Here is a 27,994-nt window from a genome sequence, read left to right on the forward strand (position 1 = left end):
GTATTGTATGTATTGTTTACATTTTAATAATCACGTGACTTGTAACATTTTTACTTTTGAAATTTTTACTTGTTGCGTTAGTTATGGTTCAACAAATGCTAAACCAGTGTGTTATCAACCTCATCTCCAGGGCTGTTTAGGTTTATATTAGGACAGAACTAGGTTTTAATAGAAATAGTTATTGATGCAAGGGCTCCCTTTTAAGTAGCAACTCCAAGAGATCAATCATTGTTTCGCATAAAAAACTTCTTTGATGAAGATGTCGCACCTTAAGTCTAACTACACAATTCTGAACAAGACCTTTGATGCCTTTTTGGTGGGATAACCTGTCACGCATCGCGTGTTTTTGTTTACTGCATATTTTTACCTAACTTTTTTGCTGACCAAGCAGAATGAACCAAATTCAGTTTTTATATAAACTCAATTTTTCAAGGATTATAAAGCAAACAAACCAGCCTTTTGAACGGTTACTTTCGTCTAAACTGTGCTAATTTTTTGATGTAGCGAGCGTAAAGAGCCAGCGTTAGGTTGGTTTGACCACGACTAGAAACATAAAGTCAATAAGGAAGGGGGCGTAAAGGAGCCAACAAGCTCGTATGCATTAATTTTTACAATATGCACGCATACAAACTTACCCAAAAATGATCTTTAAACAATTTCAAATTATCTGATCGGTTAAATAATTTGCAATTTTTGTACAATAGTAAAACAACCTTTTTTTCGTCAGTGTGACCACTACACAACACCAAAAAAAATGCTAACTCTTATAAATTACTCTGTACAAAATAGTCACAAAAAAAAAATAAAAAAATCTCTATGCACAAAAATATTTCATCCAAATAATATTTTATTCTTTTAATTTTCTCCGATTCTTTTTAAACTCGTGATGTCACACATCAAACAAAGACACCGTGTTCGAAAGAGCTCAAAATTCACTTTGGGTTTTAAGTCCTAAGTACATAAAATTTATAGATTCATGGGGTTTCAGGCTAGATTATGATAGTTGATTGACAGGACTATTACCCACGAGCTTTTCTGTGAGACATGGTTTAGATGTAGTTGATAAGAAGTGTACATTATATTCAGTATATAAAACATATTCGTCCAAAATACGGATTATTTCACCACAGATCACGTCTTTACTTGAGAATACGAGTTTGACAAGGTGTTCTTCAAACTTTTATTTATCTCGACCACGGCATTTTAGTACTTTAATATTCTCGGTCACGTACACTTGATACTTTGCTAATCTCGGTCACGTTCGTTTTGTATTTGGAAGTAGCATGCCTAACAATAAAAATGATGAAAATAGCAAAACTCGTTCAAACATTTTTTATCCTGCTATCCTGCTATCAGCGTTATAGCAGGCGTTGGCCCATGGAATTTACCTGTCGCTGCTTTCCCGGTTTTGTCTCCCATGAGGAAAGTTAGATATTATAGTATAGATACTTACACTTAAAGTGGTGACCATGTGTCCAGCTTCTCCGACCAGCACAGATTGGTCGGCTAAATCTTCAATAAACTGTATTTCTGATCCAAGGTGTGGCACTCTAACAGATAGAGGTATCAGTAAGCACTTCGAAAGAGGCAACGAATGAAGTTAAAGACAAACAGAAGGTTCGCAGTACGTTGTGAGCTGTTAATAAAATAAAAATCACCTTGCTCTGATGACGATATATTGAAATAATGGAAATAAGTCATCCATGGCTAGCACGTGGCGTACGCCGACATAATGATTCTCAATCTCCTGTATAAAGTAAGCAAAAAACATATAAAAAAGTATAAAGTTTATAAATCGGAAAATTATGGCTAAAATTCAAGTAGCAACAACAGAAACAAAAGTAGGGAAACAGAACTAATTCATGCGATATTGCCGTTAGACGGTGTTAAACTAAAATGGTGCCGTGTTTACATGAGATTTTACGCATCCAACTTCTACACCAATTATCGGCTTTATGAAGTCGTGTCTCCTCAGGGTTCGTCTTATTAAGAATTTACTGTAAATCTATACAGGAATTACGATTGTTTTCACCTTATGTATCATGGCGAATGTCTTCCTGATCACCTCAATCTTCCCCATAGGACTGTACGTTGTACTTATATCTTCCAACAGTTCGATCGCTGTTATGTATGGGCGTTTATCGTGTGATGCTACAAGCTATGAACATAAAGAATTCTTAGCACTGGGAGAAGCCCACACAAACTTTATATAGTTTAAATGTCTCACTAACAATGATATATATGACAAAATACCTCTGTCGATGACAACTGATCATCAGGAAGCAACCAAAAAGTTCTAAAAGCGTGGAATGTATCATATATCTATATCTTAATACTTTATATGTCTGCCTGTTAAGAAAAATGGTAACCACAGTATTAAAACACACAAAATGCAGTAAATAAAAGACCAAGAACCCGTGGATTTATTCACGGGCCCCTGACTAGTCTGACAATAATTTCTCAAGACTCGATAGTTCAAACTTCAAAAAGTGTCCTACCTCTTCACTCCTAAGAAAGATAATAAAGCGATATCGCCTCGCTTATTCAAGTAGTATAGTTTTTCCGTATATATAGCATCGGTCTTCTCCGTGAGTAAGGCATACAGTGTAAACAGAGGCGGGTACAATCGAGGTAACAATAAAGGATGAAGTAGCGACATGCTGTTTATCGGTGTTTCCACGACACCATCAACTGTTTCATTCGACAGTAAAACGAATTCTTCATCGTGTAAATCAGGGAAAAGAACTCTAAAATATATAAACACACAAACGTTTTCAATCGTGGTTTGTTGTTATCAAGAAGTGGAGGTAAGCAGAAACTCAAATATTTACGTTTAAATTAAACCTTCTTCGATTTGCTTTTTTCATCGGCGTTCACAATTCAGGTATGCAGGGGAATATCTATATTTTAATGCCCGTATACGTCTGGCCGTCCGCCTGTCTGTCACGAAAAATGGTAGCTTAGCTGCGACGGGCGAACCCGCGGATTTTTCCACGGGCTAACAACGACTAGTATTTCTGGAATTGTTGATGTTTGTAAACACTTTTTATGGCAACTCTCTACGTTGTGAATTCTAATGTGCTTCTCAGCAAATTAAAAAATAGTGGGATATGCTTATCTAATTAGGCATGAATTCAAAATCTGGATTAGAAATTTATCTAATTATCGCTTTCTGTTGTATACTTTAAAAAAATTAGCAGTTTTAAAAACTGTTCGGACAACCTAGTACTTAGTATCCTATATATCGGTTTCTTGTTTAAAAAACGTTTACCAATTGTCTTTCTTTATACAGCCTCGATTCTGCTATAACTACATACAGCAATTTTTTTGTTGTTGAGAAAGATAAAATTCTTTTTAATATATGCCTTTACAAATTTACTTTCTCAAGTTAGCCAGAAATACAAAGAGTTAAAAACATTAAACTTATCAACGGCCAACTTGAATAAAAATAAAACAAACCTAAGAACATTGAACAGTCTTGTCACATACGACTTTGCTTCAGCAACAGCGTGTGGCAGCAACCTTCTATGGGCACCCACACCCACGTACGTCGCTCTGTATACATCAACCAAACCTTCAACTAAAACGTTGAGAGGGTGGCCAGCAGTATCGAGTGCCTACAAGAAAATGTTGTTACTGTAATCTTTAAACAGTTCGTCTTATTTTACTGAGAGTTTTTCAGGATGGGAAGCTAACCACATTATACATTAAGTTGGTAATATTTCTGTGTTTCCGAGGACTGTATTTGCTAGCCATTTTAAAAATTCCAATGTAGATTGAAAATATTTTGAAAAGTGTTTCAGGCTTCAGAGGCAAAATTTTTCCTGACTGTAAATAAATTTATTATTTTCTGGACACCAGAAGTATTTTAATTAATTTCTTTCGACAGACATTAAAAATTTCCCGATTACCCTTAAAAATTGTACCGAAATTTCCTTATTTTTACTGATCGGGCTTAAAGCTTCCTAATTTGCTAACATCCCAGCCAAATGACCATGGCAAGGTTTTTATGACAATCAACCATGTTCATACGCACCTGAGAAAGATATTCTTGCAAAGCTTTAAAGTTATTTGCAAGTTGGATATGATCTTTAAAGTTTGTCTTTCGTACGAAATCGATATCAAATCGCGTTGATACACGCCGTGATCTCATCGATCCTGCTGCTTTCAGTACAGCGTTCGTCACATTCTTCCATGCTCGTTCAGCCTCGGTTTCAAGCTCATCTCCACAGCCTAACACAGCCAAGCATTCTTGGAATAAAGATTTCCATTTTGCGTCAGCATCAATGGTAAAATCTGTTGTTCTGATTGGTAATAAAAAATAAAAACGATACAAAAATTTACGTTTTTAAATTTTTTGTTGAACCCATAAGTACAACCTTACTTTTACTGAATTTCATCTTTTTTCTGGGAAGATTCGCTTAAGCGAATAGCATTCTTTAAGTCCCCCTCCCCTCTCAATTAAGCGTTCATGTCAAAGATTTAATAATTTAATAAGCTCCCAGGGCTTTTGTTTGGATCATTACAGTATTGATTTTAAAAAACATCCTGTGGTTCTCTGCTAATCTAAGACAACTTCCCGTGCCCCACTTACCCAAGCTGATTTCCACGTGAATTATCCGAGTTATCATGCACCATTGGATTTATAAACTTCGAAAACACGGCGTTTACTTTTATACTCTCGCCCCAGTTTCCATAAAAAGTGCCATCGATGTAGTCTCCATTTGGTAAAGTCAATATGCCCTAAAAATTAAAAAAATATCATTATTTTTTAAAGGAGTTAAACTTCTTTTAACTTCGTGTACGACACTAATAGTCCAGGGATGTTAGCCCAATTTTCCACTTTGAAAGGTAAAAATTCTCCTTAGGGTTTTTGAGCCCGTCCGCCCGCCCTTCCCCTCCATGCAAAAGTTTCGAAAGTTCTTTCAAAACGTTGCTTTCGGTACTGTAGAGAGTTATAGTTCGTTAAATGCTGAAAAACGGCCTAAATTGACCTTTTTTCATGGCAAATCGTAATACAGAAAGCTTTGGAAAACCACACCATTTTTCAAAAACACCTTTTTTTCCTTTACAAATAATTGTAAATTAAAAAATGGCAGAAAAACAATCACGGGTAAAAAAAGTTGATTTCGGGGAAAAAAAAGTACAGTGATTTGGCGAAGTGATTTTGCTTAGCCAATAAAAAACCCTGCACGTCCTTTACTTGAACGACAGATGTGAAGAATTTCATGTGTAGTTGATTTTTATCTTCTTAGGCAAGTAGGAAGAGAATGAGTCAGCGGTGTGTTATTTACATCAGTGACGTAATTAAATAGACATGCGCGACAGACAGATATGCCCACGTCATTTTTTTTCGTCCCACTGATTTAATTATTACCTTGGTTGGACATAAAAACATTAAAAAGCTGCAAAACGATGGCGCATAGAGGAAAGTTTACAAAATGAAATGATATTTTAAATGTAATTTTGAACTTTTAATAAGCAACCGAGTTGCTAACGTCTGAAGGTAAGGTTTGGTTTAAAACTAAGCAACTACCAAGCAACTGAACAAGCTGGAAATTTAAAAAATGTCCAACTATCGAGGCTTAATCTGGATAAGCTAAGTAGCAACATGCGAAAGAGTTGTTTAAAAGAAATCTGTTTCTAATAAACAATAACCTTTAAGCACAAAAAAAAATTCATGCTGAAATTTTGTAAACATTAAAAATATTTTGCTTCGCAATTTCTTAGCTCTTCCTAGTTGAAAGGTAAATTCTGTTCTTAGCAACAAGGGGAGAGTTGTGGAAGTTGCTTAGAACAAGAAAAACGTGTATTGGATGACTAAAAACTGCGCATTCACCAAGCAATAGACAAATTAGATCGTAGTTTCAGATTAGAGTCGCGTTTCCAGTTTGTGCCGCGTCTGAAACCGGAAATATTTTATAGATATTGACCACTAATTAGCGTCCTTTTTTGACAATCACCGAATGCAAATGAGATATGCTCCCTTCTCCTTATTTTTTGCCAAATGTTTTATTATATATCAGGTATTACTATACTCTGACGGTTAAATTGAAAAAAAATATATGAAAGGAAAAGAAAGTTACATAAAATCAACCAAGATTTCATTTTTGGGCAATTGAGGTTAATTTTTGAAGATTTCCACTGATAAGTAGGAACCGACCGTACAAGAACTTTTTATGTCACTAAAATATGGCCCTTTAACTGCTGCTTCAACGGCCCTGTTTTTACGGATATCTCTATCTTTTTGAAGGTTAAAAAAGTTGTGGTTATATTTTAAAGTGAACGTGTGGAGTTTCTGTAGATAATCGCATATTTTAAATCATATCACTCTTCATATTTTCTCCTATCACAGGCAACCATGGTGTAAAGTAGCTGAGGTTATAAAATTTAGTCAGCAAAAAATTGACAAAAAAAATTGGCAAACAAGTAACTTTTTTTTTTTTAAGATCAGTTATTTTTCTATTCTATCCTCGTATAATTATTACGTGTATATTGTACAATACCATAATAACCAACATTCAAAACAAAGAACAATAGAATAATTTAATACAAGCTCTTATACAAAAAAATGCTTTATCGTACATTCTCCTAATAGCATCTCCATAGAAAACGCTTTATTTTCTTTGTATGGCCTCTATTTTGTTGAAATAAAAAAAATTAAAAAGATTTTAATCTCGAGTGACACAAATACATAAGTAATTACTTCATTAGGTAGTCACACTTGATTGGAAATATTTGCTAATTCTATGTTCTTATGAAACTGTTCTGCCGTGTAGAACACAACTACACCATTTTGTTCTCGTTCATCAACATATGACCTGTGTATGGGTTTCGCGCTCATTTCAACACGTATTCTGACGAAAAGATTGCACGGAAATTTAGTGGAGCATTGATTGATTTATTTGCATATTTATTTATGATTTTTTAAAAAATGTCAGTCTCTCAACAAAATGGCGACCAGGTGTTGTGGCCAGCAAACAAGCAGACTTCCGTTGCGAAAAAAGAAACAAAGAAGCCAAAATCTGAGAAACAAAAGAAGAAATTTACATACGATAACGAACGAGTATTCCAAACGGCGTTGAAATATTACAACTCGCGATGGCAAAAACAGGCTAAAAAAAACAAAAAGCAACCCGACCCAAACAAGCAAGAGATTTATGTCGAAAAGATTGGCATGAATATAACCCAATCAAGTGGGATCGACTGTAAGCGATGTGGCGACAATTTGACTGGCATGAAGTATTTCGTCAACAAGAATAAACCAGAAGATGTGCTGTGTCAAGGTTGTTTAGGGCGTAAGCTTAAGAAAGAAGTCGGTATAGACGAGGAGAGGATACTGGAAGAGATGAAATGGCTACAGGAAAAAGATTTGCTACCAGAGCACATGGTGAATCCTAAAAATCAATGGACCTTCGAATAATAAAAACTATCAAAGATTAAAATATTATTTATAGTATGTGCTTTCATATATAGTTCGCTGCGCTTGCTTTTCGTATACTAGACAAACGCGAGTTTCTTCTAATGTTTACAAGTCAATTTTTGGTTGCTAAGCAACACACCAGATAAAAACCATGTCGATACTTGATAAATAAACACACAACAAGTGTTGCCATATCTCACTAGATTTACTTTAATTGGATTAGAGATGTGTATCTTTGATTTCTTCTTCCTTGTTGTTTTATACGTACTCCACCTGACAGCTTTTTTACTATTTATAATCAGGCCAGGATAGTATTATCGCAATACCTCTCCACGACAACAAAAAATTACCTTCTTAGCACAAAATTCTATATATTGTCTCTGGCTTGCTGTTTGTCTGTCTTTGCGAGTAGCGACAGATGGATTTCCCGCCATGGGCTTGGAATAACAATTTTAAATTCTTGTAAGACGGGCCCATATTATAATTAAAGAAGTTTTTGTCAGAATTTTAGGCAGGAAAGACATTATTAGTCTTTCTTTTTTTCAGAATACCAACCCGTTTAAAAGTAATACCTCCATTTTTTTGTTTTCTCGAACACTAATAACTAATTAGAAATAAAGGCTAACTGTATTTGTATCTTTTTGTTCATTGTTATATTAAAAGAAACTTTTTTGTTAGTGTAAACAATTTTACAAGATTTTAGGAGGAATTTATATTTTTTAGTTATTTATGAGAGTCTTCATTTTTTTAGGGTTATTTAAATTTTAGATGTGGTCGCTCTAATGAGAGAGACATATGAAGTGGAAGTATGTTAAACAAGACTTTGTGGTTGTGGTTCGTTGCATCATTTTTCAAGGTGGTTTTTCTTAAAGTATTTTGATAGGATGGAAGCATGTCTGATGCTTGCACGAGTCATCTGCTCCTTTAATCTCTAACCATATTTTACTTACTGCACATACAAATTCAGTTTTGTTCAAATGATTCATGTCACAGCTTGTCCTGAAAATATGAAATTCGTTGCTGAATTTTTAAAAACCTCCAACAATTTTAGTCCATAATACCTAGTTGTCACTATTCCTGATTATTTTGCTCCAAAATCACTTAAAATTTAAAATTTTATTGGCACCCTATAAAAATATTAAACATCTGATGACTCGAGCTTTCTTTATCTCGAATCATATTCTCGGGGCTCTTGAACTTTCTTTAATACTTGCTTACGATCCATTTTTCGTCCCTCCTGAGGCTAACATCTTCGAATAACTCGAACTTTTTGATCCAGAAAGGAAATCAAATAGATTTTAATATTTTTAGTTTTTATTAACTCTTGATGTAATATAGACAGATAATGTTGTCCAGTTTACAAGGGACTTGCGTGGATTTTTCATCGCCAAAATTGCACCTTTTCCCGGTAACTGTTGCTCTTGAAAAATTCATTTAAGACTAAATTACACTTAACGGGAGCTTCGTTTAACTCGAGCATCCGTTAAATCGAAGTTGCTTGCAGGTTCGAGTTACTGGAAGGTAACTCTAGTTTTAGCTTACTGCGTTCGAGTGTGCAAAAGTTGAAGACTTTATATAAGAAGAAAAAGTACTTTGCTAATCACTAACATACTGCCTGGCAGTAATTTCCCAGATTTTCTTAATTATCGAGGCAAATTAAACAACCCAGATTGATAAACACTTTGTTTGACGATAGATATTTAGGAGGTGATGAAGAGAACGAGAAATAGCGTTGAATGGTAAAAATAGAACAATATTAACGATTTAAAAAATATCTATGCAAAAATTTTTGGCGATGCAAATTTCCAGTACATAATACACGTGCTTTTGCGCGAAATTTTGACACACCCGAATTTTTGAAGTGTAACTCCTAGCGCAATGCTGAACTCCTGTGCATAAAAAAACTGTCCACACACAACAAATTTTCTTAAGAGATTTCTAATCAAGGTACGAGTCAGAGGTACTTAGAAAATGCTTATAAACATTCTCTTTCAATATTACAAATCTTGATGCTTTGCAAAATTTTACTTGATCCCCCTAAAACGTCACCTCAAAAAAAATGATAAACCTCCGAAAATACGAACTGAGATGTTCAAAACAAGAAATTGGAAAAACCAGGTCAAAACACTGGTATTTTGAAAAGCAGATTGTATTTACGACGGTCCAAGTATGTGCAAAATTTACTTAGTTAGACTTCTTAATTTATGACTTGTCATACTCAACCTCTGTATCAGACAGAGGTTAGATATAAAGGATACAATTAATTGGTATCGATATCGATAGCCGTCATTATGCCGTACACTCATTTAAGCCCGCCCTTCCTGTCATCCTTACATAACCACTGGAAAACTATCATAGAAATCGTTTAACACCGCCTTGTATTAACACCGCGACATCAAAATTAATGCTGATAAAAGACTCAAGCAATATGAACCATTAGGTCAACGGTCGTAACCGGTTGCGTAAATAAAACATGAAAATACAAATAACAAAAAAAAAAATGACAAGAAAATGAAGATTTCAGATATAATATACACTTGATATAACTCAAAAAACGTATTAAAAACAACAGTTCGTTATTTGTTCGTTATTGTCGCTATTGTCGATGTGTTTTACAAGTCACAGGGAGGAGGGATAGTAATTAGTTTGTGAAATTGAGGTTTTTGTCATATCGGTAGTTCACTCTTTGAAAATTGTTAAGATTAAAGAAAACGAGCTAACAAACCTTTCCACTCAGCAGCATATCAGCTGTGAATTCACCTTCATAACATGTATCATCCTCGCTTAACAGGATACCTTTACCCTAGAAATATAGAGCGTATAACGGTTACTGAAATAGTGCGATGAACAAGAGATTTTCTGATAAAATTATTGTGCTCTAGACATGAAAATATCTAACCAATTGTATATATATAGAGTACGAAACCGCATGTTTGACTTCCAAGTTTTGTTGCACAAAAATCACTTCACGAAATGGATTCGAAACTGTTTTAGTCTAGCACCAGAAAAGAAAAGCAAAAAAAAGTAAACTTTCACACAGAGAAAGATGGTGAATGGACTGTTCCCATTTAATGATAAGAAGTAAATCGTTAAAATTTACAAGAAGTCGATTTTAAAAGAACTTAAAGGAAGTCGATTGGTAAAGAACTTAAAGCGAGTCGATCTTAAAAGAACTTGAGGCAAGTCAATTTTGAAAGTACTTACAGCAAGTCGATTTTGGAAGAACTTTCCCTCATAATAAACACCATCAACTGTAACCACAACTCCATAACCTTGTCTTTGATCGTTTGACCACATTCCCATGTACTTTTCTCCTCTAATAAAAATTATAATTATGTAGCCTAGCAGCACACAAATTCAACAGCATCTTGTGTAGGAAAAACTCATCACAGAAATTCCTTTACCAATACTCTATATGCAGCCTTTCTAATTTAAATTTTTTCGCGTTGGCAAAAAAAATGTAGTCGTGAAATTTCGTTTTTATGATTCGACTCGGCAATCCACAATTTCACGACGGCGACATGAACTTTTATTTTGGTGTCTAACATCAGAAAATTGCCTTTAAATTCGAGCTTTTATTTTCCAAGCCAGTTTTTTCACATTTAAACTACTTTAATTCTATTTAGGGGAATAAGCAAAATACTCAGCAACCACTTTATATATGAATTCTTGCATGTAACGAATACTCTTTATCGCTTTTCCATCTGCACTTTCTATATACTTATGATAGATTCAAGCAATTGAAGGATTTTATAAATTGCGAATAAAAATTCGTCTCGGCAAAATTTTGAGGACGGGAACTTGTTATACAAATCACCTTGGCAATCACCGTGCGTCGGTTTAAATTTAACAGGCTGCTATGTTACTGAATCGGGTACGTACAAAATATTTACCTGACAATATAGTCCAGAACACCGTAACCAGATTTCATGTCATTAGCCCAGTCTCCAATATATATTGTATCCAGGCTAGTTTTGTTTTGCGAGGACTTTAAAGTACCATGACCATGCCGCATGTCGTCTTTAAAGTTGCCAACATATTCATCACCCAGACCATAACTATAAAATGGAGCTTTCGTGAAAGTTTTAATCTACCCAGATCGATCATCTTATATTCTTACTTGGCAGAACACTTATCCTTTTTCTTTTTTTAAAAAGTTAACTAATGCAGAAGTCTTGCTTGTTTAGAATTTTATGAAACTTAAAAATTGTTAAACGTATTCATATTAATAAAATTTAAGATTTAAGTGTATGGTCATTTGCAAAAACAAATTATGTACAAAGTTACCGTCAAGTCTTGACATATAACTTAGAAGAAATAAGGTGATTTTCAAAAAGCAACACGTGATAAACATTAGAGTCGAAATAGATAAAAATAAGCATATTGTAAGTATCTATTATTCCTGTAAATGATAAGCATATTTTAAGATTGAAGCAAATTCACCTGACGTAAAAAGGTATACGACTCAATGAAATGTACAAAAAAAAAATGACAAACTTTGTCTTACCGCATGGTTCCATGGCCACACATATGACCTTCAAACCACTCTCCATCGTATGTCTTTTCATAAGTACCGGTACTACTTTTTGGCCAAAACATTTGACCATAGCTAGATATGTAAAAGTGAAACACAATCACAATTTGTCTGTGATCAAGATTACTACTCCAATATTACTTATGAAGAACATGAAACATTCAGCGTTTGAGTGTATGAGTGTTAGAATACAACTAATTCCCTGTAGGTTGAAAAACTTCAGTAAAATGGACCGATATAGCCTAATACTGCATAAGTCCCACTGCAAAAATGAACTAACTCCATGGAATACAAGCTAAGATAAAAAATCTGAAAACACGATGAAGCCTCCCTAAAAAAGTCTAATTTGAATAAGCGCATTAACTCTCAACCCATTAAAACGACCAAAATCACGATTTTTAAGTTGTAACTTTTGTATTAAAATTGAAAAGGTGCTATGAGTGATTAAAAACGCTGACAATGTATAAATAGGTTATGTAATCCTTAATTTTTTAATTCTATAAAGAATGCCACCCCACGTTAAGTAAACCCTCTTCAGATAAACACCCAAGAATTTCATGGGATTGGTGCATTAGGTACACAAAATTACAATTTATTTTAGAATTTTTAAGACAATGTTTTACTGATTTTATCAAATTAGGTGAGAGGACAGCGGTAGGTGGTTTCAGCAGCACTACTTCTCCATATGTATAGATCAGGTAGATAGCATTTAAGATTTGTTAGCTACATTGGTCTGCATTATAAAATAATCCACGTCAGGGCCTGTGAAGACCTCAAAATTGAGTTAAAAAGGGTCATCGTGGCGTTAACTTGAGAATTGTAGCTTTCTTTTTTAAAGCAGGGAAATTATACCACATTGCTGATCAAATCACATAATTTAAGTAGTGCGTAAAAAATATGCAAACAATATTCACAAAGAAAAAGCTTACCCATGGAATTGGCCTTTCACAAATTCACCTTCATAGCACGAGCCGTCGCTCCAAGACATTTTTCCTCTAAAAAACAAGATTATCTAAATTATCGAGTTTTGGATAACAACTTTGAAAAGTTGTAGTAGACAGTAATCGGCAGATCAAAATAACAGAAACAGGATATAAATAAATTTCTCAACAACAACAGGTACTCTGTTATGAATAAATAAATATAGCTCTTCCAGGTAAAGCAACAGGACACAAAGGTTAATTAATCTATACTAATGCAACAATATTCATTGTTTCTCAAAGCGTCTTTTAACCGCAGTAGAATCTAAACAACATCTGCACCACAGCACTTCTGCTTGGCATGCTTTACTTTCTATGGGCTTCCATTAGCACGCCTTACTAACACACTAGAAGTTACTACTACATAGCTACAACCTCCGATCCCCATGGTCATCTCTGTACAACTGATCTTTTTTCACAATGGCTTATCACAACTTTGTAAACTCTGTAAGCCCTACCGCAAACAAGATTGCAGTGACCAATTTCAACAATACCATGTTCTTAATTTAGTTCACAAAACTCCAGTGCCAAGATTATTACTACTTACGTGACTTATATAGACGCATACCATTGTTTAAATGCGTTAGGAAAACGACGCCCTACTCCTGTTTTTTTACGCAGCATAGTACCAATCTCTTCAAGTGGCCTGTTACAAACATGAATTGGTCCTAATAGATACTACAAAAGAACAAGATTGCGTGTCATAATACAATGTTTTAGTGATTTTTTCTTACCTTCCATGAGGTACTCCTGCCATCCACATTCCTTTATATGATGCAGTTTTAAATATTGGATGATTTACGTAAGTATACGAAGCTTCACGCGCAACTGCTGCTTTCAATAAACCTGAAGATGCATTTACTGAACCGACATCCAAACTAGGGAAAATTAAAAAAGTATTATTTTAAGTGTTCATTGTGCATTTTCTACAACTCTAGTCATGTTTGTGAAATGTTGTGACTGTTTTTCAACTATTTCTTGAAAGTGCCAACAAGAATCAACATTGGCCAGTTCTCTGCAGCTGGTAAGCTTTGAAAGAATTATTCTTTCAGGGGTGCATGCTAAGTAAATTACATTGAAAATCGAATAGCATTAAGGAATGATCCTCTTGATGGGCGGTAGATGTATGACAAATTAGGAGAGGAAAAAATCAGTAACGTTTAAGATTGTGAAACCTTAATCCTAAGTGGACTGAGAAGTTGACAAGCATGGATTGCACGACACTTAGATAGAAATGGCTTTCTTAACTTCATATAGTTACAATCTTCAAAATGTCACCCTATTCTCTACTAACTTATGTCTGGGTTGTATCTCGAAAACATAATTAAAATGAGACAGGATTACAAAATTGTATAATAATTACTTATGCGATGAGCACGCCGATAAACACGATGCTATAGCTTGATTTAACTCTGTTAACCATACAACCTAAAAGTGGGAAAACATTACAATAGTCTTGTAGAAGATTTTATACATTAAATTAGATTTGTAAGACATTTCAGATCACCCTTTGCAAAACGTACATAATTTTGTGAAATCAGTGGAAAGTCGATGTGACCTTATAGAACTTCATGAAAATATCAGACCAATTCTAGTGTTTTCTAATTTTGGTTCCTTTGGATGATCTTATTTTAACTTGTTAATAAAGTTTTCTGCTACACAAGCAACATAAAACAGTATCTTGCCCTCTGCAGTTTATTTCGTAGTATATTTTTAATGTTAAAAAAAGTTAAAATTACACTAGGAATTTGAAAATGTAAGACTGTTCGGCCAAACTATTATATTTCTGTAAAAAATTGAAGAATGCTTTAACAATAATCTAACCAAAAATATGGGTTATAATAATTACTAGCCGGTGGCCTGTCCTTATTTACCGCATTTTGTTTGTCTTGCTAATTGCGGTACCATTTTGAGGCACAAACAGACAGACAACCATTATTATTAAAGAGAAAGATGATCGAAAAGATCCATTGTCACAGGAGACAAGGTTTGGTTACATTTATAGTGTCATGCTATGCTAAGCCACAAAATGCTTGTGGTGAAGTACAGTAATGGTAATCACAGTTATAAGTCCTCAGAAAATGCCTAATTGGCAAAAATATATTTTTACTGTTGGTTTATGGTTAATTCTGAATATTATGACATTTTTTTTTTTGTTTTTTAAAACTAGAAGTATGCTCACATTGTTACAACATACAATTAATAGAGATGCATAACATAAAGCTTAGATACATTAAAACTTGGTATACATTTGGCATTAATTTGCATTAAGCAGATGTGGTAATGGGAGTAACAATTGAACATCCAATGCAGGCGCACTAAATTTTAATTATTTGATGTCTGAAGGTGATTTAACCCAAACACACATTTCTATAAAAAAATTAGCAAACATTTTTTTTTTCAAAATGACAAACAAAAAAAGTTTATCTATTCGGAATTATTGTATTAATTCTTGCACAAGATGGTGATAATCTCCATATTGGCCTTGTTTTGCAAAGAAGATCATAGATTCAAAAATTTCATTTTTTTCAAAATGTCATAATTCACATAAAATCCTCACAAAATTATCTCATTGATGTTATTACACACATTTCATCAATGAAAAGAGTTAAATAACTGCTAATTTTAATTTTAATGGACCCACAATCATGGTAAATACAGAATGTGCTTAACTCTGTGCTCAGGAAATTTAACAAAATTTACGCCAGATGGAAACCAACCCTTAGCAGAATTAATTCATAGATAAAGACGAACCTTTCCAGCAGGTGTACCAGCAGATAAAACAAAAGATTCTTCAGGAGTTGTAATTTTAATTGCATTTCTAAACGAAATCTTTTTGGTCAAAAACCGATTACTAAGAATGGACAATCAATCTAAGTTTTATATAAACTACCAAACTAAATACCAGAACCAACAGTACGAATTAACTTTTTTACTTCAGTTGCTTTCTACAAACAGAGTTGTAAAGAAGTGAGGTTCAATCACTTACTGAGTATGATCTGTGTCAAAAGCAGAATCAGCCCATAACGTAACCAATGGAAAAACTTGAAATGTTCTAGTAAACTAAAGAAAACATGAAATGTTCTAGGAAACTAAAGAAAACATACTAAATACATCTCCATAATATTTTGTAAATAAATGACTGGTCATGCTAAAAGTTGTGTACTTGCAGACAATGAGCTATAAAAGTTGCAGCAAAAATGTCAATACATAACCAACGGTCTAACTAAGATTAATCTTTGTGTTAGCATAACTGCACAGATGGAAGTCAAGCAGCAATGACTTAAAAGTAGACATCACATACCTGTACATGAACAAAAACATCATTACAAAGGATGTAAGAATGACTTGATAAGCGAGATGCTCTTGATAAACTCAATGGATCGTATTTACTTGACTTTAAAACTCTTCTCTGTGGATCCTTCAGTGCTTCCTAAAAAAATGTCTGATAACATGAGATTATTTTTTGAGTTATTTGTCAGTTGGAGTATGTGCAGCATCTTAATTATCAAACGAGAACAGTAGGTGGGTTTTAAAGTCTTGTTTACATCACTATAGCATGCCTATAACATCTAAATAATTTATCTATTTCTCATTTATAAATGAAAACATAGAAAAATATACAATATTGTATTTTAAAAAGGTCTCAAAAAAAGCAAGATTCTCTGTTTTATTTTTAACAAAATAATCAATAACCTTGACTTACCGAAATTTTAGCATGGCACTCATGCCAGTATTTGCTTGTTGAAGCAGCTAAAACCATGCGCTTCATGTTGACATCTGAAAATTGTAACCATCTTGTTATAACCTCTTTTAAATGTTCTGATTCTGTTTTACTCTAAAAAAAAATTTGCTTTAACCCCACATACTAGCCTTAGCATTCATCAATTTGTTTAAAAAACATAATAATTTTTAAGTCCAAATAACCAACATTTTCAAGCCCAACCCTAAAAACTTACTTCATTCCAGACAATTATAGTTAAAATCTCACTATTTTCTTAAGATGGGTCCACCAAGTTTAAAAAAAGTTTTTGTAAAAAAAAATTGAATTAACTGACATAGTGAGCCATTCTTATTTTACCCATTTATCACATGATTATTCAAATATATATTCGCCTCAATAAATATCAACATGCTCTTAGAAAATCTCACATAAAAACCCAGTTGAGATTGCAACAAACAAATGTTGACAAAGATAGTACCTGACAATGTCCAGATATTCTCTTTGCAATGTCACAATAAACATGAGATCGCATTAACGGTGCTTTTAACAAACTCTCGAATGTGGCTTGTGACTAAAAATAAAGATAGTTTCAAATTAACATAATGTGACATAATAAAATAGAAAAATATAATACATTTTACATATTTCTCTTGCTTAACTCTGTTAATGCTTGGAAATTAACTTTAAAGTTTATTTGGCATTTATTTAATTATTATTAAAACATTAGAATTTGAGTAGGATTTGATTTAGGCCATTAGCACCCCCCAGAATTGTACAGACGTAAAATAATCTGTTGTTCTTCATTTTTTAGGTAAAAATTGGTTATGGAAATATAGTAAAAAATTCTTTCTGGAAATTTAGATCCAGTTATAAAACATTAAAAAAATTAGGAAAATGAAACTTTGTGGCAAATTTCCATGAAATGTTGTTAAAATGTTTTAAATAACATCCTGTAGGCACTTAAGCAGGCTGTTTAAGTCTATGTAGGCACTGCAAATATTTTAAAATTCTTCATAAGTATACATGTTTTTTTTATATAAGCATAACGTTAGGCTCAGGGTTAGTGAAAAAATAAGCACATTACAAGCATAACTGGGAGCCCTTGTTGTTTGTGTTTTAAGTAAAAACAGTTAAAAATCTGAAACTTTGTTCTTTATTTTGGGAAACGGTAACGAAATAAGCATATTCCTAGCATAATTTGAGCATCTTTTGTAATTAATCATAAGCATACCTGAGCCTGATTTCAAAAATTCATATGCTAATAAAAATAATTATCTATTTTCAGCCTAATATATAATAAAAATTGTAAATAGTTTATAAAATAGTTGACATACAAACTGTATTATTTATATGTTATTATTATTATTGTTATTATTACAAGTCTTCAGCCCGTGAAAAACATCCACAGTGTTATCCGTCCTTTATATATTGCATTTTGTGTTTCCCTAACAGACAGATGCACAAAGAGACAGACAGACAGACAGACAGACAACAGCTATTATTATAGAGATTAGAATATAAAGATAACAAAACTTACAAGAGATAAAATTTTTTCTAGGTCACTCATTACATCCTTTAGTTTGCTGATGATACTACTAAAAATACATTTTTTGTTAATCATACAAAAGTTATATCGTTCACAATTCCGAATTTGATTACAAAAAAGGATTTCTGGATGCTGAATAAGAATGAAGGTTTACCTAGTTTGTTTGTTGCAAGCCGTCATATGACCAACAGCTACAGCATCACAGTAGCATTGAGAGTATCTAAAAAATTATGTACACAAACTTCAGTCTATGTAATTCAGTATTTTGAAGAGTCAGAAAATAATAGCTGTCACAATTTCCACACTTATCAAAACAAAACAGAAGTTTTGTAACCCAATTACGCAAAATTCGCTGATGCAGTTTTAACAGAACACATTGGCAAACTCACTACCATGTCAGCAATTTATGCTTTCACAATTTTATAGTCAAGTGTTTAGCATTCTTACTTAAAACCTTGCATTTAACGTACGGTCTTTTAATTTTAGCGTTATGTTTGTGAAATGGAAGTTTTTATGTTTTTTGCTACCCCCAAATTAAAATAAACTCAGAAAGAAATAAACCAGCTATGTAAAGGCTTTTTAAATACTGTCAATGATTTATTTTATTTATCATTGAAAATTTTTATATCTTTAACGTTTGATAAAATGCAGTTTAAATGCAAACATCTGACACAGAAAAATGAGCAAAAAGTGTTCACCATGATTTAATTTAACCAGAAAAACAATTTTTTTTTTCGTTAATATATTTTCGACATCTTGGACAATCTAAGCAATCTCAAAGGCAAGTAATTGCCAGCGATCTTGATCTTAAATTTTCAAATAAATTCTATGATTATTAGAAAACTTTTATGGCCACTGAATGTAGTGATAATATTTATTAGATTATAGATTACAGCAAACGAAGGGAACATGTAACAAAAATACACAGAAACAACTTTATGAATTATAAGTTCATACAAAAATGTTAGACTAGAATTTCTGTCATTAAAAAGGAGGCAAGTCTTTAAACATAAAAAAATACACACCTATCATAGACTCCTCTAAAACTATCTGAAAACAAGTATGAAAATAATTCCTGTGATCGTAAACTATGTCGTACAACTTCAGTTAAATGTGCAAGTTCGGTGTTAATTCCATTCAATAAGTCTACAAAACTATCAATTAATGGTATCATAGCCTCGCCACCAGGTAGCTTTGTTATACTTAACCAAGCATCTATAAAAAAGAAATCTTTGATTATTGCATGGCAAATTTTTTGTCATTGCACAAGTTACAGATAACATAATTTCTAGCTCTAGTAATAATTCCAAAATCTTTATGTCAATTTTGTTATTTAAAATGTTAAATGCGAAAATGTTTAGATGTTAATAATTTTGGACACAAGGTTTGTCCAAAATGAATTTGTGTATAGCTTATTCGATTTTGTGTCATTATTTAGAAGAAATGGCAGACTAATGCTGCTTTCAAATTAAAAATACCTGTCTGAATAAGAGGTTCAATCACAGCTTTTTGAATGATTGTAAGTTGTTGTTGAAATAATCTTTCGCCACGAGCAAACTTGTAAATGGGTTCGAGTGTACTACCACTTCCAAATCTAAAAGGGAATTATTTTTGTGCTTTTGTAATTACATAATAATCTATAAGAGGGAGGGGGTAAACAATTGAATTAATCGAATTCAATTTGCTGATTTCAATAGATTGCATTATACAAAGTTTGTATGTTTCCAGCACATTTGGACTTATTGATTTTGTTTTTTAAAAAAGTTAGTTGCTTCAACTTTTATCAATTAAATTGAAGATTGTCAACCAATTGTTTGAACATAAACACGTAGTAAAATGTAGTAATTGATGAGCAACTGTAGGACATAAAACATCATTCAGGTTTACAAAAAATTGTTTAGTGACTGGATGTAGGACAAGGCTCTCTGGAATGCTAAAGTGAAAAAATATAAAGACAGGTATGAGAAGAAAAAAGCATGTAAAAAAATCGGTTCAAATTTAATATTATAGGTACAGTTTTTGTTCAAACTGCAGGCAACAACAACAACAACAGTTCACCGTTTACACTCTCTAATGACATTTGTATAAATGTTGCTGTCAATTTAAACAATAATAAAAAGAAATAACAAGGTTTTTTATATGACAAATATATATTTTCAACAAACTTTCCGTGGTAATGAACCACTTTGATAACATCAATATGTGCAAAGGCTAACATATGATACTTCTACCAAACAGTGTATGTTCAAGAATCACTATAGACTGTCCAGCGGTATAGTCTTTTACTTTCAAGTAAGTCAGAGATACCCAAATACACTCCGGTACCAAATATGTATTCGAAAAAAAATCAAGTCAGGGGGGTTACAGGGGGGTTACAAATCCAAACTTTAAAATTATAAGTCTTTCTTAATAACAATTTTTAAGAACAATGACCAAAATATTACAAATCAAGTTTTGATTTTGTTTTTATTCTCAATATGACTTTAGCAAATTGAATTCATTGAATCTGTTATTAGTGCTTAAACCAGACAAACTAATAACCAACAACATCCTTAAAGGAGATAAGAATCTCCCCTTTTTTAATGTGCAGCTTAAATGCCTGCTCAAAAGATCACCCAGATCAAAATTAAATTTTTTTGATACCTCAGATTATATCTAAAAAATATAAAACCATCCGAGTACACGTACCTTTCAGTAATACATGCAAATGAAAAGTCATTTGATGCTAAGCACTTAACAACTTCATTCTAAAAAAAGAAATTAAGACTATCAATCCCAACTCTCATAATGAACACCACCACCACCCATAAAACTGTAAAAAATTAAAATTGTAAAGTTAGTAAAGTTCTCAATTTGTATTATTGTTTGGACTGTTCTGTATTTTATATAATAAAAAAAATCACAGCACTTTTATCCCTTAAGAAAAATAAATTTTTTATCAAGTGTAACTCAAGTTATTTAATCAGTGCGCGTTTAGTTTCCTCGTTGGATATTTTACTCTGGCAAGTTGGTATGCTAATTTTTCATCATGTACTACATTAATCAATTTATCAATTCTACGTCAAAATTGTATATTTCATTGTTTAATAGAAGAAGTGTAAAACAAAAAAAATATCAAATATAAAACCTTTATAATAACTCTCTGTTTAAAAAAACATCAGAGAAATCCTAAGTTTGTAAAACTCTTAATATTCAGTTAACGTAAGTAAATCTTTTCCCCTAACTTTTTTAAGAAATCTTATTTATTGCATTTTAGCTCTCTTTTATAGTGCGCAAAATTTTAATGTTGAAAGGTGATAGAACTGATAGAGGGAGCATGAAGGTGATTTTTATAGAAGGTGTGGAAAGCGCAAGGTGGCTTAAAAAGAAGTGGTACCCTGTTTATGAACCGTGTATTTTAAAGAGTTATTACATCCATTTAATTATATTTAATTGTTGACGTACCTTATCAAAGTGCGTTAATTTCCGCAGCTGAATATCAATAAAATTGGGGGCACTAGATCCATCAGGACTTCGCTTTGATCGCCTTGACAATCTCCATCGACCTTCTGATTTCTTTTTATCAGCTGCTATTTTTATGATTGGATCAGAAACAGATCGATCAACCTTTTGGCTACAACAAAAGATGAATTATTGTTTATTCTGACAGTCAAACATCAAAGTTTGGCAGTCAAAAAAAGCTTTATTTCAGAAACAAAAATCTTGAAAATACATATTTAAATAAAAATTAAGAAATTAGAAGTTTAACAACAACTTTTACCTTGCAATGTCACCAGAAAAGAAGACTTCAGTCTTTTTTCTTTCTATGTCACCAAGAAAAAGAGAGAAGTTTCTTCCAGCTGCAACATCCCAAACCCTTGATTCAGCTAAGACCTAATAACAGAGAAGAAATGTCATAAAAATACTGTGGCTTTAAAACAGAATATAAAAATTTTAATATATATACATATATATTAACCTTCACTTTTTTTGGTGTGGGTATCACTGTTTTGTTCTGTGCAAGTTGACCAAACGTATTATCACCCCAACCATAAACCTAAATCAAAATGTTTTCCAAACATTCGAATAAATAGCAACAAAAGTGACTAAAAGGGGAACTGATAAGTTGTAGTTTTTAAATTTTAATACAATAAGTCCTTGTAGGACATTCAATTTAAGAGTTTTGGGACTCAAATACATATATTTATCTAAGTAAACCTTTTTTCCTCACATTAATACTATAAAATACAAAAAAATACATAGCTTTTATAATATTTCAGATGAGATAGAAAGGTTAAATTTGCTAGCCTGATGTCTACCATTTTCCTTATTTATGTTTTAATTGAAATAACAAAGTATGAACATGTGCTAATTTGAATCAGATTTAATTTTACTTTTTTAAGGACAGATGGTATATAGTATATAGTCATTAGTATGAAATTCTCAAAAATTACATATGCTGTAAGTTCAGACAAAGCAAAACTTATCTAAAGTGTCACATCAATATATTTTTAAAAAAATCTCAGAAGGTTACTGCCCTCTGTTTAATTTTGTTAATTTTAGTAACATAACAGAGGTGATTTACCTGCCCATGTATATTAACAGCAAGTGTGTGATATGAACCAGCAGCTATATAAACTATTTGTTTACCAGACAGCTTTTTTATCACCATTGGCTCCAACCTAAACATTGGTTAGTGTTAAAACGTTATTTCAAGAATTATAAACGTTAAATATGGGCTGAAATAAGGATTGTTCTTATAACAGTATAATACACTATATTGTACAGCCTGTGAATACAAAGTGCTGAGAGTTGACACGATAGTGCTGATGTTTCCCAAAGACAAGGAACATTCTACTGACCTACAACAAATATTAGTTTTGAAAATATTAACACTTATCTGTTCAGTCATTTTTTTTTCACATTGCTCAGTTTTTAAAGTTGTATATAGTAAGCTCATGTAGTGTTCAAGAGCAAAATTAAAGTACAAAAAATATGACCCTTCTCCCTGTACTTATTGTATACAATACACTATATTGTACAGCCCTGTGAATACAAAGTGCTGAGAGTTGGCACGATAGTGCTGATGTTTCCCAAAGACCAGTAAAATTCTACTGACCTACAAGGAATATTAATTTTGAAAATATTAACACTTATCTGTTCAGTCATTGTCATTGATGTCGTGAACAAGCAAGTTTATTCTACGTTTCAACAGCTGTAATCAACGGGCAATGATCGTAATCATCTTTGGCTATTTATTATTTGAAGGGATAATTAGAGGATCAAAATTAACCAATCAGATCACAGCAATTAAAGTAATTAACTTTTTCACGGACCCAGATGGAAACATTAGATTGATTAAAATCTTTCCTTTTTCTAAAAGATTGCTTTATGTTACGTTTCTTTTTTTAAAAGTCCGCTTTTTGTTATGTTTGTCCCGAACCATTTTTGCACTTTTTCAAAAATGTTTACTTTCCGAACTGCGGGTAACCATATTTCTGGAAGTTGAAAGGAAGTACTATTGGTATGACTATTTCTGTCTACACTATTTATGGTTTCTTTTACTTTTCTTGCTGTACAACCAGACTCTCGGTCTATGATCTTTTTATTGTCCCAGTCAATAACATATATTCTCTTTAACTCTGGGGATTTAAATTAAAGTGTACCTCAACTGATATCTTTTACAGACGTGTTACTTTTCCTATTTATTGACAACCTAGATTTTGTTTTCCTTAGAGCAGCAAAGTCAATTTTTCAAAGTCTGAAAATAACTCAAGAAGCTGATTCTATGTAACAGATTAAAATTGAGTAAAGTGGTTTTCCTTTGTTTACAGCAAACAAAGTATTAACACTTTATTTGAAAAATGAAAAGCTTTTCATGTCAATAAATAAATACACTTCTTCTAAGAGTTTTTTTTAAAATTACAGGAAACTTTGTGTACCATACTACCTATGTGCAATATACGGACCATTTTAGCGGCAATAACAAATATTCTGGAGCAATTCGACAAAGCGAAATAATTTTCCACATCCTTTAAAACAAAGTCAGCAAAGTTGTAAAGAAGTTTTTTTAGCACACTGACCTTGGCACACATATAGGGAGGCATAAAAGCTATCTTTAAATCAATGTAGCTCTGCTTTCAGGTCTGCAATGTTGAATGCTGACATAAATTCACAGGGCTTTTGTATATTTTTTATAACATTATCAGAAGTACAACATCTAACAATAATCCCAAAATATTAAAATATTATATTTTTTATAAGAAACTTAAACAAGTATCTAGTTCCAAAAGTTTCTTATTTTTAATCTTGAATAACCATGTTTTAAGTTCTAAATACTCTTTTTTGTTTCTTAATTCTTTTGTTCAAGCAATAGGTTTTTACTTTCCTGTAAATCAACAAAACATGAAATATAAAATAACTATAAACTAGTTGCCAATTTCTTACTTTTAAATTAGTCAAAACAATTCAGAACTAAATGTTTCTTATATTCTAAGCACTCTACATATAGGTTTCTTGTAGGTTTCTTATAACAAAACCTGAAGCAAGGCTATCAATAAGAAAATAACACCAGAGCAATGAATCCCTCGCTCAAGGTTACAATAATTTACACTGGGCGAGCAATCTGAATAAATAGAATAAGTTTATATCCGCATCTTTTATTACAAAATCTATGTGAGATGAATTTATATTGCCCAGCCGAACAAAATATTTGTGGAACTGGGGGAACAATTAATATCTCAGCTAGTTTCTTACTTCTCAAAATTGGGTGAGCGTTTGAGTGAGCAAAGGCAATTTAGGCCTGCTGAAGGTAGTCTTAACTAAAATAAAATAAACAAACCTCTCCATTACATCACCATGTCCTAACTGACCATAAGCATTTTCTCCCCAACTCCAGACTTCGGTTGACAAGACTGTTTCTAAGCTACCCATATTAGTTTCGTCTTCACTTTTTAAGCGGCCCAAACTTGGATCAGAGGCGATTACATCATCAGTTAAATTAAAACTATGTAAAGTCACTAGGCTGTCATTGTCTTGATTATTTTGTCCAAATAAAGATTTCTTGCCAAGAAAAAGTCCATCAGTTTCATCATTTAGGGAAACATCACTTGTGTTATTATTTTCAGCTTGTGAAATTGAAAATGTTGTTTCATTTATGTTATCGTCATTATTTATTAAAGACAATTCGGGTGTACAAAATTTTGTTGAGTCAGCTGTGTTAACTGAATCAGGTATTTTTGGTGTACTTGTCTCGTCATTATTACTTGAAACATTTCCTTCAGGGGATAGTCTCATATCAACAGCTGAATAATACTGTGAGGACACCATAGAGGGCACATCAGCAGAACTAGAAGAACTCTCATCACTATGCACAAAGGTTTTAGAAGTCTGTTTATGGTATGTTAAGTTCTCAAGCAGGAATGCATTTTTTAGACCTTTCTCTTTTATATGGTGAAGATCAATCTCTGAAGTGGATACAGCTAAAGAAAAAACTGTGTACACAAATATATAATATAAATATATTATTATTTACATGTAGGAAAAAACCCTTCTAAAAGCCTTAATAAGCAAAAAAATGAATGCCAAAAAAAAAAAGAATGCAGAATTACTGATTTCAAATTTGCTTGGACTCCACTTTTTTAAATAATGATAAATCTTTTATACCTCTTAAACAAAACAGTAGACATCAGTGGTTGCTATTCACACTCTTTATTTCCATAATTTCAATAAAACTGTGCCCATTAATAATTTTTTATTTTGCGTTTTACATAAGTCTCATTTACAAACTTTGATTTTATAATCTTTTCTTAATAAAATAAGGCTATCTAAGGTAATTTATAGTATATCAACCCTATTATTTAAAGAAACACATTTTCCTTTTGTTTACCTTTTATTTGTGTTTGATTTCATGTTGGTTTTAATCATTTAAGACATTTACTCACTAATTTTATTTTAGACCTAATTTATACCTGATTGGTTGAAATTGTTCAACAACAATTACGATAAGGACTGCATAAACATAATTTTTGAAAACACAGACATTCAATTTAAACAAATATTTAACTCAGCTGTGCCATACTATTACTTAACTCAAGTAGATAAAAGCAATGCATGCAATATCTGCTTTTAATTATTATGCACTTTTAAGTATGAAAAAATGTCATGCCAATAAAAAAGGGAATAAAATATTATGAATTGTATATGTATATTATTTGTTTGATAACGTACCTTTTCCCTCTTTTTTAGAATATGCTGCACCATGGGAATCTAACTCTGTATCAGAGTGTGAGCGATACATTTGTGAATCTTCACCACAGCTAAAAAATGTACTTTGCAGGAATGGGACTCTAGATGTATCTGCACTTCTTCTATTTTGAAGTTCTGAATAATATGTACTTGATATTGATGCAGTCCGGTAATCTGGACTTTGAATGTTAAATTGAGCATCTTCATCATCATCTTGAGTAACAACAACAGAATGGAATGAACCACACACAACCTTTACAGCTTTTTTATTACGCAAACCTCTAACGAGGGTTGGTACGGTGCATTCCTCTAATTTATTTCCATGGCCCATTCCCAAACCTTTTCCCCAAGACCAGAGTATACCCCTCGAATCAATGGTAATGGTAAAGAGTTCAGCACATGATACTTCCCTAATACAGGTACTTAACTTGTTTTTGGAAGCTTGGTCAATAGTGAGACTTGCCTTACATAATGGTGGAAAATTTACTTTTGTCGGTGTTGTAAAAACTCCCTTTGCACCAAGACCACATTGCCCTGCTCTAGAATCTCCCCAACAAAGTAAAGTACCATCATAGCAGACTATTGCATTATGACGAGCTCCACATGACATATGTTTGACATCAATATCAGCAAACTGCTGAACCAAAGACAGCCCACTCCTTTTACTTCTATCACCCAGTCCAAGTTGGCCATAGTCATTAGAACCCTCGGAAAAAAGTTGCTTCTGTGCAGTCAAAACCAGGGCATGTTCACCTCCTAATGCAACTGCTGTTACATTTAAAAAAGAAAACAAAGAGCAAACATTTGGAACATCTTGCTCTAATCTAAACAAATGAGTGTTTGATCCCTGACAGGATGTTTCCAACTTATTCTTTATAAATATCTGCTTTTCTTGATTTGTAATTTCTCTTACAGATATTTCAACTTTCTCACTATCATCTGATGGGACCTCATTGACACTACTCATAATGGTACATATTACACATTCATTGTATACGTGAACCTACAAAAACAATTGTGAAAAGCCATTATTAACCCTTCCTTCCGTAATATTAAAGGTTACCTACTACGTCAAAAAACTTTTTCGTATATCACAATGTTAAACTATTATATACAGAATTTAATAATTATTTTGCATACTTCGTTAATAATAACTTAAAAATATTGCATTCTTAATATTGCATTTTTATGAAATGTGCTACCTTTGGCAGTATAAAACTGCTGGTTCTCTGTTGGTTACTTCATAATATAGGTGGTTCTCTGGTGGTTACTTCGAAATACTGCTGGTTCTTACTTTTAATAAAATAGATTTTGACTCATGAAGAATTAGGAGGTCTACTACTGTCTTTTACTAAGTCTATGACTCTGCTACATGACAAGGCGTATACCATCAGTGTAAAATGTTCAGAGCTATAAATGTTGTGTATAGTAAAAAGAAATAAAAAAATTACTTGCAAGGCTCCTCTTGGAATAGGATGTTAGGAATAACAAAATGTTATATTATTGTATAAATATTGTACAAAGTTTAAGGCAAAACAGTGATTTCTATTCTAAATCACTG

General features: G+C 32.5%; 1 protein-coding gene across 1 annotated transcript; it reads right to left on the reverse strand.

Annotated features, from left to right (window-relative positions):
• Positions 1 to 575: 575 nt before the first annotated feature.
• On the reverse strand, positions 576 to 27,958 carry LOC130641148 (alsin-like). The gene is made up of 32 exons (XM_057447823.1): positions 26,416 to 27,958; positions 25,028 to 25,667; positions 22,772 to 22,868; positions 22,166 to 22,243; positions 21,968 to 22,080; positions 21,652 to 21,820; positions 20,896 to 20,954; positions 19,686 to 19,801; positions 19,233 to 19,422; positions 18,362 to 18,427; positions 18,199 to 18,256; positions 17,140 to 17,232; positions 16,644 to 16,775; positions 16,242 to 16,370; positions 15,927 to 16,000; positions 15,692 to 15,758; positions 14,301 to 14,365; positions 13,672 to 13,815; positions 12,887 to 12,952; positions 11,931 to 12,032; positions 11,317 to 11,481; positions 10,628 to 10,739; positions 10,149 to 10,226; positions 4,595 to 4,743; positions 4,037 to 4,304; positions 3,460 to 3,617; positions 2,499 to 2,747; positions 2,254 to 2,296; positions 2,033 to 2,158; positions 1,659 to 1,747; positions 1,454 to 1,550; positions 576 to 1,287 (listed from the first exon to the last, which is right to left on the reverse strand). Exons 1-32 carry the CDS (start codon positions 27,398 to 27,400, stop codon positions 1,246 to 1,248), a joined length of 5,019 nt encoding a protein of 1,672 aa, XP_057303806.1. The 5' UTR covers positions 27,401 to 27,958; the 3' UTR covers positions 576 to 1,245.
• Positions 27,959 to 27,994: the final 36 nt, after the last annotated feature.

This window comes from Hydractinia symbiolongicarpus, chromosome 4 (assembly GCF_029227915.1).
Source record: "Hydractinia symbiolongicarpus strain clone_291-10 chromosome 4, HSymV2.1, whole genome shotgun sequence".
Classification (NCBI taxonomy): Eukaryota; Metazoa; Cnidaria; class Hydrozoa; order Anthoathecata; family Hydractiniidae; genus Hydractinia; species Hydractinia symbiolongicarpus.

Bases quoted from the DNA above. Each gene is read 5' to 3' on its own strand.
- LOC130641148 (XM_057447823.1), bottom strand. From the start codon at position 27,400: ATGAGTAGTGTCAATGAGGTCCCATCAGATGATAGTGAGAAAGTTGAA. The intron at 22,081-22,165 runs GTTAATATATAT...CTCTGTTATTAG, and splicing joins CCACACCAAAAAAAGTGAAG to GTCTTAGCTGAATCAAGGGT. The intron at 4,744-10,148 runs GTTTGTTAGCTC...TTTAATTTTTAG, and splicing joins ATATGCTGCTGAGTGGAAAG to GGCATATTGACTTTACCAAA.